The sequence below is a fragment of the Podarcis vaucheri genome (assembly GCF_965113315.1).
Source record: "Podarcis vaucheri genome assembly, chromosome: 2".
NCBI lineage: Eukaryota > Metazoa > Chordata > Lepidosauria > Squamata > Lacertidae > Podarcis > Podarcis vaucheri.
In genome coordinates this window covers 113,237,222-113,257,262 of record NC_138760.1, presented here as the reverse complement: position 1 = coordinate 113,257,262, position 20,041 = coordinate 113,237,222, and the positions used below count along the sequence as shown (strand labels likewise).

General features: G+C 48.9%; 1 protein-coding gene across 2 annotated transcripts; it reads right to left on the bottom strand.

The window, feature by feature from the left end:
- Nucleotides 1-2,125: 2,125 nt before the first annotated feature.
- Nucleotides 2,126-18,619, bottom strand: LOC309524890 (uncharacterized protein). Of its 2 annotated transcripts, none has more exons than XM_082210093.1 (3): nt 18,121-18,619; nt 11,081-11,200; nt 2,126-4,123 (listed from the first exon to the last, which is right to left on the bottom strand). In XM_082210093.1, exons 2-3 carry the CDS (start codon nt 11,166-11,168, stop codon nt 2,616-2,618), a joined length of 1,596 nt encoding a protein of 531 aa, XP_082066219.1. In that variant the 5' UTR covers nt 11,169-11,200; nt 18,121-18,619; the 3' UTR covers nt 2,126-2,615. The 2 variants fall into 2 exon arrangements, with proteins under 2 accessions (XP_082066219.1, XP_082066218.1); XM_082210092.1 differs by having other exon boundaries at nt 18,091-18,618.
- Between the last annotated feature and the right edge of the window lie 1,422 nt (nt 18,620-20,041).

Sequence of the window (20,041 nt, the reverse complement as noted above, 5' to 3'; positions counted from 1 at the left end):
GGTGCTTCGCAAAACGAATCTCCTATGGGCTTGCTTTGCAAGACGAAAATGTCTTGCGAGTTCCTGCGGGTTTTTTTCCTTTCCCCCCTTTTTTCTAAGCCGCTAATCAGCTGATCCGATAAGCCGATAAGCCGCTAATAGCGCTAATCCGTCAATGGGCTTGCTTCGCAAGACGGAAAACCGCTAGACGAAGAGAATCACAGAACGGATTCTTTTCGTCTTGCGAGGCACCACTGTACATATGTTTAAGGTCTTATCACACCACTTTAAACAGTCATGGCCTCCCACAAAAAGAATCCTACGAACGGTAGTTTGTTAAGGGCACTGGAAGTTGTTAGGAAAGCCCTCTCTTCTCAGAGAGCTACAATTCCCAGAGTTCCCTGGGAAGAGGGTTAGATTGCTAAACCCCTCTAGGGAATTGTAGTTCTGGGAGGGGAATAGGAGAGTCTTCCCCACAACTCTCAGCACCCTTAGACTACCAACCCCAAGGACTCTTTGAGGGGAAGCCACGACTGCTTAAAGCAGTGACTTATTATTTTTCCTTTGTATCGCTTTCTTTATAACTGAAACATTTTCAGTAAAATATGAATACTAAAAAAAAAAAATGGCTGCTTTAAATGTAAGGTGCAGGTGGAGCCATGATATATTACGGTTGTAAGTTCTGAGGCGTTAACCTTGCATGGCAAGGTAACATTTTCCTTTTCTCCCACTGAGAGCTCCACATTCCTCCTCTGCCTCTTTTCCAGATTATAAATTCTGCTTCTTTAGTCTCTCATGCATCCATCACACCACCCAAAGGCTCAACTTCTTGATCATTGCGTGTGTGTGTGTGTGTGTGTGTGTGTGTGTACATCAATCCTACTGCCAAGCCAGGATAGGAAAACTCCAAGATGCCGATTTGTTGGGCTTTCTGGACCCAAGATCCACCCTCCTAGAAATCTGGATTTTATGTTTTAAGACAGGCTGATGCCTACAGCCAGCTACCCTCTGCCCCTTCAAAAAAATAAAAATAAAGAGACCATGAGCCTTTGAACTCCTATTCTGAATCTTATCCATCAACAATACACTACCCCAGCATGCTTCCAGGCCCAAAGCTGAACCCTCCTGGAGTGTTTTACGGTTTTCTTCCCCTCAGTAAGTTGCACACTTATGTTGTATCCTCTTCCCTAAACTGAAGAGATGGGCTTTCTCACCAATACCCCAGTGAGCAGATTTCGCACACGTGCTTCACATTTGTGGCCAAACTATTAAGAACCCCAAAAGACAAGAGCTCAAAGAAGGGGACCATCTAGCTGAACAGCGGCACATAAGCACAGCTCCCACTTTCTAATGGGGTCTCAATCCTCTCTGCTTTTCCTTTAGTCCTCAGGAAACGAAACCCTCCAGGGATTCCTGGGTCCGGAGGGTGCCATCAGCAGCTTTGGAAAGCAGAAACTGAGCAGGAGAGATTCCGAGATCCAAGCAAAACCAATTTGAGCTTCTCTAGCTAAATGCTGCAATCTGATCCTCAGTGGCCATTGAGGTTCCAATGCTACTCAGGTGGGAGCGCTGCTCAAGGCATAGTTCATGCTCCCCCTACCCACCCACCCCCCAAAAATGTTTAGATTATTTGTGTTGAATAAGTCAATAAAGCTTTTCCTCCACCTTCAAGAGGCTTACCAAAGTTTCCCTGCTACCCAGGTGGATTCCCTAGCATCTAGTGAAGTCTGAGTCCTTCTCAGTTAGGCATCTATGGTCTGGAGGTCAGTCCTCAGCATGTTAAAGCTTTGTTATCCAGAGTTCAAAGTTACCCACGGGGGAAGCAGCTATAAGAGAGGATTAGACAAATTCATGGAAGATAAGGCTAGCAGCAGCTACTAGCCATGAGAGCAATGTTCCCCCCTCAACTGTCGGAGGCAAACAAAAACACAAAAAACCCCTCTAGTTGCTGGGAATCACAAGTGATTGCTGCACCCGGGTCCTGCTTGCTGGCTTTCCATAGGCATCTGAACGGCCGCTAGGAGGACACGACGCACAATCCTATATTGGCCTCCGATCTGATCCATCAGCGCTCTTCTAACAGGGCTGGAGGGGCGGGGAGAAGGGAGTCGGATACAATACAGGGCGAGGAAGAGTCAAGTAAAGCTTTTCGTTTCCCAAAACATGGGTTATATTTATACGTACACAGTGTCAAAACAAAAAAGGAGAGCGAGACACCCATACGGATTCTAAATCAGGATCAAAACTCCCCAGTGGACATGGTTACTAGGTTTTCACCTCAATAGGCCTTCTTTTCCAAGAACCTGTTTCCCCCCCGCCCCGCTATTGAGGTGTGTGTGTCTACAATCTCTTCGCTTATATGCTGCAGTCGCGTGTTTCTCTTCCATTGCTATCTTTCCCCCACCCCACCCTAACCCCTGAAATAATTCCTCAACCACGTGCAGATCCGCCGGGGTCACCGCAAGAGCTGCGCCGTAGCTTTCCCCCGTTAAGCAGAATGTACAAAAAGGATTCCTCTTCCTTGTGTGGATTCTAGACTCGTTTGGTAACGTGAGGGAGAGGGCGCGCGTCTCCCGTCTCTTCCCCCCACCCCCACCTTCCCCGCTTCTCTCGCGCCCCCTCTTCCATTTTTTATTTTAGGGGCTCTCCTTCGCGTGGCTCCGCTGGTGCTTCAGCAGGTTGGCGCGCCGCGTGAACCCCTTCCCACAGTTGGAGCAGCGGTAGGGCTTGGTTCCGAAGTGGGTCCGCTGGTGGATGATGACCTCCAGGGTGGTGCCGAAGCTCCTCCCGCATTCACTGCACTTATAGGGCCTCTTGCCCAGGTGGCTTCGCTGGTGCTTGAAGAGCTGGGAGGTCTGGCTGAAGTGCTCCGGGCAGTCGGGGCACTTGTAGGGCTTCTCGCCCGTGTGGATGCGCTGGTGCCGCTCCAGGTGGGAGCTCCAGGCGAAGCTCTTCCCGCAGTACTGGCACTTGTGGTTCTTCTCCATGGCGTGGCCCCGCTGGTGCGCTAGGAAGGCCGAGCTGTCGCCAAAGCGCTTGTCGCAGTCGCCGCACTTGTAGGGCCGCGCGTGCGAGTGCGTCTTGTTGTGTTGGAGCAGGTGCACCTTCTGGGCGAACTTCTCCCCGCAGGTGGGGCAGGGGAAGGGCCGCTCGCCCGTGTGGACGCGGCGGTGGCGCTCCAGGTGGGAGGCCCACACGAAGCCCTTGCCGCACTCCTCGCACAGGTGCGTGCGCTCGCGGTGGTGGCCCCTCTGGTGGCGCATCAGCGTCTGGCGGCTGCGGTACACCTTGCCGCAGTCCTCACAGCCCAGGTGCGTCTTCTTGTGTTCCTCCAGCTCCGAGATGAGCGCGTAGCTGCGCCAGCAGGCCGGGCAGTTGTAGGGCCGCTCGCCCATGTGGTTGCGCCGGTGCTTGGCCAAGTGGGCGCTCTGGCTGTAGGTCTCCCCGCACTCGGGGCACTTGAAGGGCCGCTCGCCCGTGTGGACCCGCCGGTGGCGCTCCAGGTGGGAGGCCCAGATGAAGCACTTGCCGCAGTCGGCGCACTTGTGGGGCTTCTCGGCCGTGTGGCCCTTGCGGTGGTTCTCCAGGGCCGAGCTCTGGGCAAAGCGCTTCCCGCACTCAGGGCACTTGAAGGGCTTCTCGATCAGCTGCGAGCAGCGGTGCTGCAGCAGGTGGAAGTTCTGGCTGTAGGCCTCGCCGCAGTTGAGGCACTTGAAGGGCTTCTCGCCCGTGTGCATCCGGCGGTGGCGCTCCAGGTGGGAGCTCCAGATGAAGCTCTTGCCGCAGTCCGAGCACTGGAAGGGCTTCTCCCGCGCCGCGTTGGCCTCGCTCCGCTGGCGGCCCCGGGGCGGCGCGTGCAGGCTCCTCGTGCAGTCCGAGCAGCGGCTCTCCAGACTCTTCTTCAGCGCATGCCCTCGTTGAGTCGCTTTGTCCTTCTTCACCACCGGGATGATCTTGGGGGGAGGTGGCGGCGGTGGCGGCGGCTGCTTGGGCGTTGCGCGGCGCACCACGGGCTTGACTCGCCTGGGGGTGCTTTGAGACGTGCCTGGCCGCAGCTCCTCGGGCCCTTCGTCCTCCTCCTCTTCATCGTCCTCCTCCTCTTCCTCCTCTTCATTGTTGTTGCTGTTCAGCAGCTTGTCTGCAGCTGGAAAACAAGGCAACCACCTTAGGAAGGCCAAAATGTGTGAATTTATACAGCAGTAACACCTATAGATTGCACGTGAAATGTAGCAACACCCCCTCCGTAGAACTGTACAGTTGGATACTGGAAGAATAAGAAATTAAGATAGCTTTTATATATATATATATAAATGGAAATGGTTTATTGAATATTTACAGATAATTTGTAAACAGATAAGATGATTGGCAGGATTATTGTTATAACCTGCTGTTTTATAATAAGAGTATGTTTTTAAAGTACAGTGGTGCCCCACAAGACGAATGCCTCGCAAGACAAAAAACTCGCTAGACGAAAGGTTTTTTCATTCGCGATTTGCCTCGCAAGACGAATTCCCCTATGCGCTTGCTTCGCAAGACGAAAACGTCTTGCGACTTTGTTAAGCCGTTTAAACCGTGCTTCGCAAGAAGAAAAATTCGTTAGACGGCAAAAATTGCGGAACGAATTAATTTCGTCTTGCGGGGCACCACTGTAGATGAATAAATTGTGGGAATCTTGAGGATTACATCCCACATAAATGAGCAAATTAAGTTAGCTTGGATAGGTAGGCAGAAGATATTAAAAATAAATTTAAGGAACCGCAGAAAAGGGGGAAGGAAGCCAAGCTCTGAAATGTTATTATGATTGTAAAATTAGTGAAATGTATAAACTTGAAAAGCATAATTATTATTTTTTTAAAAAGAACTGTACAGTTGGAAGGGACCCCGAGGGTCATCTATTCCAGCCCCCTGAAATGCAGGAATCTTTTGTCCAATATGAGCCTTGAACCCTGAGATTTAGAGAATAAGCTATCCAGAAGTTGCTACAAAGGAATGCAGTACAAGCATTAACATAGCAACTGTAAAATCAGCCAAGTCACACCTTAGTTGTAAAGCATCAATCAACTCTAACCCATTAGCAGTTTACATGGGCAATTAGTTCCCTTTATTGCTACCCAATTTTACAGGTAAACACATGAAATTCTGACTGCTACAATTTTTAAAGAAGGGGGGAGATGTCTTTAGCCTTTGCATTATCTTACCTTTCACAACCTTGGCTCCCCAGATGTTTTTGAACTACAACTCCCATCATCCCTGACCAATGGCCAGGCTGGCTGGGAATGATGGGAGCTGTAGTCCAACAATGTCCAGGGACCCAAAGTTTAGAAAGGCTGTATTAATAGCATCTTGACTTTTTTTGTAAGCCGCTGGGGGGGGGGGAGTGCAGGTTGTTAGGTATCGTGGACTAGGACTTGAGAGAACAGGGTTCAAATCGCCATTAAGCCATGTAGCTGACTGGCATAACCTTTGGCCAATCTCTCTCTCCCTCCCTAACCTACCTCACAGCGTTGTTGTGAGGAGAAAACAAGAAGAAAGAGAATAACATAGGCCACTTCTAAGCTCCTTGGTGGGGACAGTGATATATAAATGTAAGAAATAAAAACAGGATACAAACTCAAGCTTAACACTAAAAAGTCAGGGTGACTGGGGGGGCATGTAAAAAAGGGTTACTTCCACTTTAATTACTTTTTCTCCCAAGTGTCTATTTTAAAAGGCTGCAGGCAAAGTGCTTTTTTTTATTTTTGTGCAGCATTAAAGGTAAAGGTACCCCTGACCATTAGGTCCAGTCGTGACCGACTCTGGGGTTGCGGCGCTCATCTCGCTTTATTGGCCAAGGGAGCTGGCATACAGCTTCCAGATCATGTGGCCAGCATGACTAAGCTGCTTCTGGTGAACCAGAGCAGCACAGAGAAACGCCCCCGCCGGAGCGGTACCTATTTATCTACTTGCACCTTGATGTGCTTTCGAACTGCTAGGTTGGCAGGAGCAGGGACCGAGCAACAGGAGCTCACCCCGTCGCGGGGATTCGAACCGCCGACCTTCTGATCAGCAAGTCCTAGGCTCTGTGGTTTAACCCACAGTGCCACCCGCGTCCCTTTTGTGCAGCATTACAGGCCCTTTAATAACAACAGGAAGAAAGGGATGGGCATATGTGATAAGAAAACAGAAAAGGTGGTTAAGTCCAGAGCTCTCCAACATAGGAAGTGCTATAGTTGTGCCATATAATAGTAATTTTATTTATCTCATTTCAGGTCTGATGGTAAAAAAAAAAACCTGAGAGCGGTTTGCAAAATGTATGCAGAACGTCTTTCCCAGTACCACTGCATTAAAAACAGAATCGTCACCATCAACCATCACTATCAGTTGTGGGGGAACCGTTGGCGCGCCAGAGGTTGCTCAACTACAACTCCCATCAGTCCCAGCAAACCTGGCTCAGGCCAGGCGTAGGAGATGATTGAGCAAGATCTGGAGGGCCAAAGGCACCCCACAGCTCATCTACATCAATGAACAGACACACAAACTCCACACACAAAATGTCTGGGATGAAAAGACTGGCATAGAGGAGTTCTGGAACTCTGGACAAAAATAAGGGCAGGGGATTGGAAGAGACAGGAATCTTGCAGCACAGGAAAAGCGAAAACGAAGGGGACCGAGTTGTCTCAGGGTGACCAAGAAAGGAGCTTTAGGGTGTAGGAAGAAATGGGGTGAAAGAGACAATGAATAATAATAATAATAATAATAATAATAATGATTTATTATTTATACCCCGCCCATCTGGCTGGGCTTCCCCAGCCACTCTGGGCGGCTTCCAACCAAATATTAAAATGCAGGAATCCATCAAACATTAAAAGCTTCCCTAAACAGGGCTGCCTTCAGATGTCTTCTCAAAGTTTGGTAGTTGTTGTTCTCTTTGACATCTGGTGGGAGGGCGTTCCACAGGGCGGGCGCCACTGCCGAGAAGGCCTTCTGAGATAGCACAAAAGTCCCTGGGAGGGCAATTAAAGCCACAATCGCTCCATATATTTAAAGCACTATGATACCGCTTTAAACAGGTGTGGCTCCCCCCACCCCAATGATTCCAGGAACTGTAGTTTGCTAAGGGTGCCAGGAGTTGTTGGGGGGGGGCACTACTCTCTTCACAGAACAATAATTCCCAGAGTTCCCTGGGAGGATGGGTTGCCTGCTAAACCACTCTGGGAATTATAGCACTGGGAGGGGAATAGGGGTCTCTTTTAACAGCTCCCAGCACCCTTTGCAAACTACAGCTCCCAAAAGGTGCAGTGCAAAAGTGGCCCAAAATGGTATCTATCCCCCAGGGACTAAAAGAAAAGGAAGCATCCATCTGGTTGGCCCATGTTAGAACAGGATGGAATCCAGCACAGCTCATCTTAGCTTCTTATGAAGGTGAAACATGCGAGGCTGTAGGAAATTGGGACTCTGGCAGCGTGGGAAAAGGGGCAAGAGTGAGGAGGGTGGGCATAGGAAATAGGAGATGACGGCAAAACAGGAACCTGCTAAAGAACACACCTGGCAAAAGGATACCCAATTCCAAAAAATAAATACTCACCAGGAAGAACAGGGAAGAAGAAAACCGGAATCTCAGCCCCTGTGTTCCTTGCTTCCATTGAAGCAGCCTGCCTCTCTCCTCTCAGGGAGGCAGCTGAGGGAGGGAGAAGGGCAATTTATTGGCTGGAAAGGGCACTCACTCTCTTTGTGGGTGGGGTCTTTAAAGAGCATCTCCTGGGGCACATTTAAGCTAAGGTGCTGAAAGGACTCTTTAAGACAAACCCACGCTCCTTTCTCTTACCCTGCAGGACCCTCCGACCCCCCACGCCCCGAGGTAAAGGAAATGAAAACTGTCTCCAGATCTCTGTGGATAACAGCAGGGATGCAGGTGATCCACAGGCAGAAAATGGGGGAAAGATCTGGGAAACAAAGGCATTAAATGGCCATTATCTTATTAGAAAAGAAAGCTAGATGGATCGTCAAGTGGCAAGAATAGTAACAGGAGCTCAAGGAAGAATCTGTGCTTGATTTCTCAGCGCTGTTGTGGAAGCAGCAGACAAATTGGTTCCAGGTGCTATGGAAGCCTTGATGGCCAGAGAAAGCTGCTTCCTTAAAGGGTTGCAGAAAGTATAGGGTACTTTTTCCCAAGTTTACATGCCCAGTGAAGAGGTTCTGTGTTATCCCAAGTGAGTAAAAAGTGCTTTGTTTAATGCTGAACAGAAAGAGAGGCCTCTTCAGTTTTTATTGGGTTATAACCCTTTAGATCAGTCTTTCTCAGCCTTGCATTCCTGAATGTTGCTGGACCACAACTCCCATCATTCCCAGCCAAAATGGCCAGCGGTCAGGGATGATGGGAGTTGTAGTTCAAAAAAACATCTGGGGACCCGAGCTTGAGAAAGGCTGGCTTAGATAGTGGAGTTAAATTTTTAATGTTTAATGATGCTTTTATAGGTGTTGGAAGCCGCCCAGAGTAGCTGGGGCAACCCTGTCAGATGGGTAGGATGCTAATAAGGCTATTATTATTATTATTATTATTATTATTATTATTATTATTATTATAACAGAAATCGTGCTCCAGCAGCACAGCAGCAGTGGGAGGCCCCATTAGCTAAAGTGATGCTTCAGGTTAAGAACAGTTTCAGGTTAAGAACGGACCTCCAGAACGAATTAAGTTCTTAACCCGAGGTACCACTGTATATTATATTATATTCTGGAAACCTGTTTCCTAAACCTATGGATGATACAGAATGTGTAGCCAGGGTTTCCAAGTTTAATGAGCAGGCCTTTTCCTACCTAGGATTCTGTCTTCTCAAACGTTAGAACTGGAGCACCGTACATTTCACACAAGACAACATCCATCTTAAAAAGAGTCCTACGGATCTCACAGCAGCTTCTTGCTTGGCCTGCAGGTGCAATTGGTCCTTACAAAAAGTGGGCTGAACAAAAGCGGAACTTGCTTCTGCACAAGCAGACCCAGAAGGGGGATAAAAGCCGAGGCGCTGAGCGACTCCACCCCACCCCTATCCATACTTCCACACCATCCATGGAGCATCTTCCATGAGTGTTGTATGGGATTGCAATCCTGACCCGGGTTGTCTTGGGTGTTCTGGAACAGGTGTAATAAACCTAAATCTGCCTTTATTCCCTTATGGGGGACACAAGAGCCCTTATAGAGTCCTTTGCAGGTTCTCCATCTGTGGAGGTAATCTGCCAGACAGGAGGTAAACAGAGCACTCAGATTTCTGTTGTAGGCCGCCCTTTCTGTGATGTAGGTGTGATGTATCCGGAGGGTGGCCTTGGACTCCCAAGGCGGGCAATTTAAAATGTCCATATAAGGGCGGGCACACCTTTGTTTGGGGTCCTCCTTCTCCTGCGTGTGAAGGGGACACCCTGTTGCAACAGTTCAATAAAGATCAGGCTTACTAGCTGCTTTGCTTCTCCGTATTCTCTGGTTGGCCTCAGTTATTCTCTCCTACCGATGGGGAACCTGCAAAGGACTCTATAAGGGCTCTTGTGTCCCCCATAAGGGAATAATGGCAGATTTACGTTTATTACACAGGTGAGGTATGGAAGCCAGCCTCGGGGCGCGGGGAGCCAAGGTCCATCCTTCTGAGGTCATTACGGAGGTCATTTTTCACTCAGGAGTCCCCTGGACTGCAAGAAGATCAAACCTATCCATTCTTAAAGAAATCAGCCCTGAGTGCTCACTGGAAGGATAGATCCTGAAGCTGAGGGCTCCAATACTTTGGCCACCTCATGAGAAGAGAAGACTCCCTGGAAAAGACCCTGATGTTGGGAAAGATGGAGGGCACAAGGAGAAGGGGACGACAGAGGACGAGATGGTTGGACAGTGTTCTCAAAGCTACAGGCATGAGTTTGACCAAACTGTGGGAGGCAGTGGAAGACAGGAGTGCCTGGCGTGCTCTGGTCCAGGGGGTCACAAGGAGTCGGACACGAGTAAACAACAACAAAATTAACTCTGGGAATTAAGCGAAAGAACTGCATGAGGGGGAGAATTGGGCTCCCCCCCCCCGGCACAGAGTAGCTTTTGAACTCCCTGTTCAAGTCGGGCAGAGCAGCCAGGGGAGAGGTCTGACTGAAGCCCTCGTATGCCTCACGTCCAGCACATTGCATCAAAGCAAGCGAGAGTTGTTGTGCAGGGACTAAGCACACACGTCTGGGGCTTATGCGGCCTGTTCGACAGGTTTCGGACCTGCCTGTTTGGAATGTTATTCCCTAGGGAGGAATGTTGCACGTAAAGTGGTACCTCGGGTTAAGAACTTAATTCGTTCTGGAGGTCCGTTCTTAACCTGAAACTGTTCTTAACCTGAGGTACCACTTTAGCTAATGGGGCCTCCTGCTGCCGCCACGCCATTTCTGTTCTCATCCTGAAGCAAAGTTCTTAACCTGAGGTACTATTTCTGGGTTAGCAGAATCTGTAACCTGAAGCGTCTGTAACCCGAGGTACCACCGTAATGCAAAACCAAGAGGTTCCCTAGGCAAGACGAGAGGAGCTCCTGTCAAACGGTTAGCTGGGTGCCTAGAAAACTGTTGTCGGAACCTCACTATCTGAAATGTTGTGCTTGTACCCCATTTGCTCCTTGAGGTGGGAAAGCTGTGTGTCTTTTTCCCAGCCAAGTTCTTCATTTGCTCCCTGGGAATTTAAAATGCATGCAACTGTGACTATAAACTGTAACCTGGTACATTTCTGCTTCCTGATGATGATGATAATAATAATAATAATAATAATAATAATAATAATAATTTTATTTACACCCCACCCATCTGGCTGGGTTTCCCCAGCCACTCTGGGCAGCTGACAGCACATATGAGATCTTGCCTCTGCTATGAGTCTCCGAATCTCTCAGGCCATTCTCATCTAAGAATAAGGAGTCTGAGGGTCTCTCGTGGGTCTTTTTCTCCCTTTCTGGGAAATTCACACTGCTTCCCCCCTCACCCTTTTTTCAGAACAAAGAACACCACTTCCCTGAAAATGTTATCAGTGAATATAGCGTGCGCACACAAAAAAGAGGAGCAAAACCAAGTACGAACGGAAGAGGAGAACCGATACAAACCAGAAGGTAAATGGGATTCTTACCAAGAGACATCAGTGTCTCGTAGCTCTCCTGCATGACATCTCGATATAGTGCCCTCTGTCGCGGGTCCAGGTACACCCATGGCTCCATGGCAGAATGAGTTCTCAGGAATCCAGCAGCACCTACCAACAACAAATGAAACCCATTCAACATCTGCCTCTTTATTGGAATGTACTACTTAGGGGGGGACGCGGGTGGTGCTGTGGGTTAAACCACAGAGCCTAGGACTTGCCGATCAGAAGGCCGGCGGTTCAACTCCCCGTGACAGGGTGAGCTCCCGTTGCTCGGTCCCAGCTCCTGCCAACCTAGCCGTTCGAAAGCATGTCAAAGTGCAAGTAGATAAATAGGTACCACTCCGGCGGGAAGGTAAACGGCATTTCCGTGCGCTGCTCTGGTTCGCCAGAAGCGGCTTAGTCATGCTGGCCACATGACCCGGAAGCTGTATGCCGGCTCCCTCGGCCAATAAAGCAAGATGAGCGCCACAACCCCAGAGTCGGCCACGACTGGACCTAATGGTCAGGGGTCCCTTTACTGTTACTACTTAAGGGTGGCTTAGCTGTGACCTTCTGGAGACCATTGAACAACATCTCCCATCGTCTCAGACTGTTGGCCGTGCTGGCTGGGGGCTGGACTTGGGAGTCCAAAGGCATCCATTCAGAGGACCACAGGTCTCCCCCCCCCATCGGCCCCCTGCTATGTCTTAGAGAACATTAGGAAGGAGGCAACAGGTTTCTTTGCTCATAAAATCACCAGCCAACAGCAGGTTAATGGACAAGAGGAGACAGCCTGGTTAAAGGCCTTTCCGCCAGATTCAGTACACAGTGTCGCAACCTCTGCAGGTGTGCTGGGTTTTAAATATACTCCCTGCCTTCTTTCACAGTCATGATAAGAGGTGTTATATGTGTACATAGAACTGTAATTCTGAGAGGCCCAGGAAAGGACCACATTAAGGTGTTTTTACACCAAATGGAAAAGCTGGAATCTGGCAAATGGGTACTCCGGCACACCTTAATTGCAATGTCTGGAAGTAGGACCTTTACAAAAATAAACACACATACACATCTGCCTTTGATGCTTTCGCTGAGATTCCTGCAAACGGCCTCGGTCCAGTATACCTGAAGGAGCGTCTCCACCTCCATCGTTCTGCCCGGACACTGAGGTCCAGCTCCGAGGGCCTTCTGGCGGTTCCCTCACTGCGAGAAGCCAAGTTACAGGGAACCAGGCAGAGGGCCTTCTCGGTAGTGGCGCCCTCCCTGTGGAACGCCCTCCCACCAGATGTCAAAGAGAACAACAACTACCAGGCTTTTAGAAGACATCTGAAGGCAGCCCTGTTTCGGGAAGCTTTTAATGTTTGATGTATTATAGTATTTTAATATTCTTTTGGAAGCTGCCCAGAGTGGCTGGGGAAGCCCAGCCAGATGGGCGGGGTATAAATAATAAATTATTATTATTATTATTATTATTATTATTATTATTATTATTATTATTATTATAAACTGGATGACCCTCGGGGTCCCTTCCAACTCTACAATTCTATGATTCTATGATCTGTATAAATATGCTCTACAAACTCACCCACAGCCAGAATTCCAAGAGTGGAAGCCAAAAAAAAACCCCAGTCTCTAACACAGCATAGGCCCGTGGGATCTCTCCCACCCCCCGCAACCTCCACACAAGTGGGATCCAACTGAGTCCTACTCAGAGTAGACCCATTGGAATTAATTAATGCAAGTTGATGGTTCAGTGGATCTACTCCGCGTAGGGCTAGCATGGGCTACAACCCAATTTATTTATTTATTAAGCTTTCTTACAGCAGTTTCCAACCTCAATGAGGTTTGCATAAGGTAGCAAAAACTAAACTGGAAAACGCACACTTTTAACAAAAATCAAAGCCTCGAGGCTTCAAAGGAGCAAAGCAAACCATCGAAAAGCCATGCTGAAGAAGGCTGTTTTCACCGCCTGCCTATACAGCGCTGAGGGATGTGGCTCTAGCTGCCTTTCCTTCTGAAAGGCAATTTCACAGCTGAGGGTGCCACTGCAGAAAAGGCCCCGTCTCACATTGCAATTTATAGGGGCTTTGATATTTTCAAACTTCCCTAAACGTCCAAAGGGAAGGAAACCCCCACCAGCCACTGTACCCAACTTGTGCCAGGAAGATACACCTTGACAGATTCTGATTTAACATTCAGATTGGGGGGGGGGGAGTTTTTGCAATTGTTTCTTCACACCGAACACCTCCAAATCAAATCAGGATTAAGTGGTTTTCTAAGGACGGTGGGGGCATGGGTGCTATGTTCAAAACTGTGGACAGACGTCGGCTCCCTCGGCCTGAAGCGAAATACTGCATCAGCAGAGGGAGAAGGGGATACAGTGGTACCTCGGGTTAAGTACTTAATTCGTTCTGGAGGTCCGTTCTTAACCTGAAACTGTTCTTAATCTGAAGCACCACTTTAGCTAATGGGGCTTCCTGCTGCCGCCACGCCACAGGAGCACAATTTCTGTTCTTATCCTGAAGCAAAGTTCTTAACCTGAGGTAATATTTCTGGGTTAGCGGAGTCTGTAACCTGAAGCGTCTGTAGCCCAAGGTACCGCTGTAGTTTCATTCTCCAGGGTGAGAGAGTCCTGTTCCTGTGGATCTTGCCCAATAACCCCAGACAGGAAACAGCAGGGAGGCGGGTGATGTATACCAGGTTGGAAAGCTTTTCCCCTCCAGACTCTTGTTGTTAAATCTGGGGTGGTGTGCATTTTGCCTGGTGCTTAGTTGGCTGCAGTGGGTGAGAAAAGATGTTGCTGGCCCGCTAAGCTGAGAGCCTGTTTTTAGGACCTCCTCCTTTCTCTCACCCGTAAAGGAAGCATTTGGGGTGGTTCACTTGAAGTTCTTTCCATTGGCATTCCCGACACACATCCCAATGTGACCAACTTGGATTTGTGTTTTTGCTATTCAGATTCCTTTACTGTGCTTCCACAAGGGCATCTTTCTCTTGTACAGTGGTACCTCAGGTTAAGTGCTTAATTCGTTCCGGAGGTCCGTACTTAACGTGAAACTGTTCTTAACCTGAAGCACCACTTTAGCTAATGGGGCCTCCTGCTGCTGCCGCGCCTCCAGAGCACGATTTCTGTTCTCATCCTGAAGCAAAGTTCTTAACCTGAAGCACTATTTCTGGGTCAGCGGAGTCTGTAACCGGAAGCGTATGTAACCTGAAGCGTATGTAACCCGAGGTACCACTGTATTAGGAGATGCTGTTTTGTTTTGTTTTTTAAATTATAATGGCTTGTTTTCTTGGGAGGCTTTTGGAACTCAGCTCCACCGTGGGAAAAGCAGCGTGCAAAATATTAATTAATTTATTTATTTTTTAAGAAACAAAAACCCTTAAGTACCTGAATGCTGCATTGGCCTGGCAACTCAGGACGGTGCAATTGCAACATAGCAGCGCCGTTTGTGAGTCTGATAGGGGCAGGAAAGGGGTTGGAAACACCAAGCTGCCCCACTTAATACCCAGAGAAAATTTCTACTACATTTAAAATGCCGCCCACTGCCCATGCCCCATTGTTGAAGCGCTTGCAAAGCTCCAGCCCTTCTGCAGGCATCCATCTCATTGGACTGTTCCTGGTTTCCATGGCGGCCAGATTCAATACAGAACAGGCTTCACTGCTCTTTAAGGATGTTTACACTACTGAGCTTATCCTAATTCAACAGCCATGCCCCCCCCACTCCCAACAAGAAACCCTGGAGACTGTGGTTCTACAGGGAGCAGAAAAGCTCTCAGAAATTCCTGTCCAATTCCACAAAGGTGGGGCCACCGAGTTTCTTCCCCAAAACAGTGTCTGGCTAAACCTTTAATCTGCTCATATTCTCTGCACTGTGGCTTCTGCATAGGAATTTCTGCAGCTCTCTTCAAGTAATAAAAGCCGTCCGAAGTCTTGCTTATTCCGCCTTCCAACTCCAGAGGTAATGTGAATTTTTAAATTTCATTTTTAAAGCTCATTGGGGCCTTCAGGGTCACAAATTCTGGACCTTCTCCCGTTCAAGGTCAGTGCAGTTTGCCATTCTCTATCCCCTCAGGACCCAAAAAACCTGCCATATATAGGAATCTTCTAGCTGAATGACAGGACCCTGTTGTTTTGCAGACCCGGAAGCGGATGGTTTGATCCTCTCAATCAGGCATAGACAAACTCCGGCCCTCCAGATGTTTTGGAACTACAATTCCCATCATCCCTAGCTAAGAGGACCAGTGGTCAGGGATGATGGGAATTGTAGTCTCAAAACAACTGGAGGGCCGGAGTTTGCCTATGCATGCTCTTAATACAGGGGTGTGTGGGAATCTATGGTGCGTCAGGTGCTGATGTGGACTACAATTCCCATCATCCCTAGACCTTGGCCACCCTGACAGGGGCTGCTGGGAGTCCCAACGATGGATATAGAAGACCGCAGGTTCCCTATTGCCGGTCTAGAAGATTCCCTTCCGCTGCTTACGCAGGCTGTGATTGGCTACGTCCCAAACCAATCAGGGAGCTTCTCAGCTGAGCAGAGATTTGAACCCACAGCTCCCACACCCAAGCTTAGCATTCAGTGCACCAGGCCAGTCACAGCAACTGGAGAGCGTGTGATTTAGGCTTGAACCCCAGCTTGGAACCCAAAGTATGAGCTCACTCTCCTCGGCTAGCCTCCCTCGCAGAGTTGGTAGTCTCCTTGCAGGAGACCATAAACTCCCCCCTCAGCCCCTTGGAAGAAACGAGGAATATTTATCATCAACAGCACCTCGCCGATGAATATCGCTGACGGATTCTAACTCCCTGTGGGTATAACAACTCTCTCCCAGCACATTTGAAAGCTGACCAGTTGCTGATTTTAATTTGACATATACAAAAGGGTGGGATATCAAAAGGCAGAGGAAAAAATAAGAACAGATAAAGGGTTGGAGAGCCACACACAAACTATTACCCAATCCGGAGCATGTTTATTTGCACAGCGGCAATACTTATTTGGATTGCTAATTTCTTGTGCAATCTGCTATTGGTTAGTCAGGTAAAGAGTCTACAAACAGGGTGTGTGAGACCAGTTGCAGTTTAGCTCTCCCAAGATTGGGAGGGAATGCTTTTTTAAAAAATGAAATAAAAACACACATAAACAAGGGGGTGGGAAACAAGAAACTGTGATGCCTCGTGTTAAAGAGATTCCACCCTGCCTCCAAACCGGCTCCCTTCAGGAGTTTTGAACTACAACTCCCAGTTGGCTGGAGCTGATGAGAGATGTGGTCTAAGACAGCCGGAGGGCATCAGGTAGGCAAATGCTGACTTATGCAGTTCAGAAGGTCCAGCTCGAGATATTTAGGGCAACTCAAGGCATAAAGTCCAAACGGTGCTATGTCCTACACTGCAAAGGTTCAAAAGCAGATTAAAAACGGAGAAATCTGTGCAAGCCTTATTTATAATAATATTGTTCAAGGTGCTGCAAGTTCTTTGTTCATAATTTGTTTGCTTTAGCGAGGCATGAGCTTCTGTATACCAGAAACCACTACATCGGAGGCATCATTTGATAAAACAGGCTCTCCTCCAGGAAAGCTTAGGGCATAATGAAGCACAACGTTTTTGTGGATTTCGACACAACATGCTATACTGTTGAGCAGGGTAGCTAACTGGTCGTGCACCATATGTTGCTGAACTACAACTCCCATCAACCCTGGCCTAGGTTGGCTAGGGCAGATAGGAGCTGGAAGCCCAAAAACATCCAGGGGGTTAGTGCCCTTGCTCATCTAAACCTGGCTCTCCAACTGTTGGACTACAACTCCCATCATCCGTAGATAGCAGGACCAGTGGTTAGGGGTGATGGGAATTATAGTCCAACAACAACAACTGGAGAACCAAATTTGGGAAATCCTCGACTAGAATAACTGGAAATTTGCCTCCATATCTCACCCAATGCTAAGACCATTTCTGTTCTTCCAATTCATCTTCTAATAAGGCTTTTTCAATACTGGATTAAAAAAAAAAGTTTGCATGTTTTCATACTTTGCCAAATTCTTCTGTTAGCAGAAGGCAAACTTGGCTACTTCAGAACATAGAATAATAAGAATTTTATTGTTGGAACTGAGCTATCCTGCAGCATCTCAGGGATCACTCTCAGCAACTTTTAAAAACACATACAAGTGCAAATATAATTTTGCAATAAGCATAAATACAGCAGTATGTGATACCGGTTAATTTCTGAAATTTCACATTGCTGTGCTCATACCCTAAGGGTCCCTGAGAGCTTAACTCCTAAGGCCATGTAAGAAATCTATTTCAAAAATCTTGTAAGAATTACTAATAATTCCTGGAAGCAGTAGCATTGCGAAGACTAGATACCAAGCAAGAAAACTTAACATGACAAAGGTGGGCGTAACTTCTGGTACAAAAGCGGGCAGGGACACTGTTTTATTTACCCCCCGCCCCGCCCCCATATTAAAGTAACCCACAAGAAAGGGCTAGGAGTTTCTGCGTGGGGATGAACTGAACGCGCTCGGCTACCACGAAAAAGAAAAAAGGAAACCCGGATTGCTTGCAAATTAAAACTTTTGTGCGTGCTGCAACACGCTTACGAGGCTACCCAGAAAACTAAATCCGGGCCTTAACCCCCGAAATCTATAGGGACAGATGGGAAACGGCTTGCTCCGATTCCACTGCAGGAGGACGCAGGAGCCCAATTCGATTTGGCCATTGATCTTCTAAGGAGGTGGGAAAAATAATCAAGTCTCCTTTTCTCTCCCCCCCCCCCAGCGGCCAATTTGGCGCTCGCCCTTGTTCCCAGTCCCACCCACCCCCTGCAGCAAAATGGGCCGAGGCTTAATCGCTCCCCCCTCCTCCCCTTTAAAGGGCTCCCCACCCCTCAACCGGCAGAAGGGCTTTGCTTCGCCATCCCTTCCCTCCCACCCCCCACCATGAAACAAAAAAATGAGCGGGGGGGGGGAGGGATCAGGGCCAATTAGTCGGCAATCCCTCCAGGCCTCGATCCCCCGCGCAGCCCCTCCCTCACCTCTCCGCGGGGATCCTCGCCTTTGGTCACCTGCAGCGCGGCTCCGGCAAGTTTGCAGATCGGCCGGGGGGGGGTCGTCCCTGCTGCGTGTTGTGGGGTGGGGGGGGGGTAAAGGAGGAGGAGAAGCAGCAGCAGCAGCAGCCGCTTCAGCTTAATCCGGATGTGCAGCGGCGGCTGACTCAGGAAACTCCGCCTCTCTCGGTGCGGGGCTGCTGAGCGGCGGCGGCGGCAGAGAAGGGCGCAGCTTGGGCAGCTGGCAGCAGGAAGGGGAGCCCTCTGCTGGGCGAGGACCCCCAGATCGGGATCGCGAATGGCTCTTGCAGCGAGGGGGGGGGGTTGGGGTGTGTGGATGAAAGATGGGGTGGATGAAGAAGAGCTTGCTCTCTTTAATAAAGAAATCGATCGATCCTATCTGGAATATATCTATATTTATGTCTTCTGGACTGGTTTCTGCTCTCATCCGAGTTTCCTCCGCGGTGCCCTTAAAATGTTTCTTCTCGACCTGCCCGTGCGAGTTTTCCCGCAAAGGAAAAAGGTGTCTCCCCCCCCCCCCCGGAGAGTTGAAAAAGAATCTCCGTCGGCGTTCTAGATCTTTGGGCGCGTTCTAGATCGTTGGGCGCGTTCTAGAAGGCGAGCGGTTTCGGTGCGTTCTGGGGAATCCTTACCGCTGGAGGGAAATCGGAGAATTTCAGAGTTGGAAAGGGACCCTCGGGGTCCAAATGCAATGCAGGAATCTTTCGCCCAGGGGTGCCAACTGGGAAAAACGATTGGGGAGGCACAGGTAGGCCCGCATCACGAGACAGGGCACGCAAACACCATTTGAACGGCAATGCCGTATCAACTGGGGTGGGGGGCGACCCCCTCAAATATTTTATTGGGGGGGGGACCAAAAGGACCTCGGCCTCAAGGAGTTGGCTCCTGTGTTTTCGTCCAACGTGGGAACCCAGGACCTGAGATTAAGAGTCTCATGCTGTACGGGCTGAGCTATCCTTGGCCCCTGAATGATCTTCCACCCACTGGAGAAAGGACTTAATTTGAAAGGGGTGGGGAAGTGGTTACCCTTCCCGATTTTATAATTTTGTCACCTCTCCGTTGTAGTAAGGATGTTGCCCTGGGTTACATAAAGCGACTGACCGAATTGAGCAATTGCAAGCAGGACCTGAGTGCGATTCCTCTTCCCTCCTGTGGCTTCTGGCTCCAGCTGTGGAAGCAGTTCATAGGGACATCATAGCTAGCAGCCACTGATAAGTCTTGTCCATAAATCTGTCCAAGCCTCTTGCAAAACTTGGTGGCCACCACTGCCTTCTGCAGGAACCAGTTCCATGGTTTTAACTATGCGCTGTGTGAAGAAGTGCTTTTTGAAACAAAAAATCTGCCCTGATAAAGATGAAGAGCAACTTACAAAAAATTGGAACGAACAATACACAGCCTAGTCTAGCCCAGGGATAGGGAACCTTTTTCAGCCTGAGGGGGAGCTCTGAGGCCAAAAGCTACCCACCCTCCTCGTAGGCAGCCTCTGATTCAGAAAGACAGATGTGTCATACATACCTAAGCGTGTGGTTTTTCTGTTACACAATTGGTTGAGGAGCCAATAATGTTTCCTACCTACATTCCAATGCATTACTTAGACAGGCCACCACCAAGATCAACTATCTGAACATGTCTGATGTTTGGCGGTGAGTGTTCCAAGCACCACAGCTCATGGCTCTGTAAAGCCAGCGATATTGTTCGACTTGAGCATAGGAGACCTGGTTTCAACAGCTTTCTCAGCCATAAGGTTCCATACATTTAGGGATACTGTACAGTGGTACCTCGGGTTACAGACGCTTCAGGTTACAGACCCTGCTAACCCAGAAATAGTACCTCAGGGTAAGAACTTTGCTTCAGGATGAGAACAGAAATCATGCGCTGGCAGCAGGAGGCCCCATTAGCTAAAGTGGTGCTTCAGGTT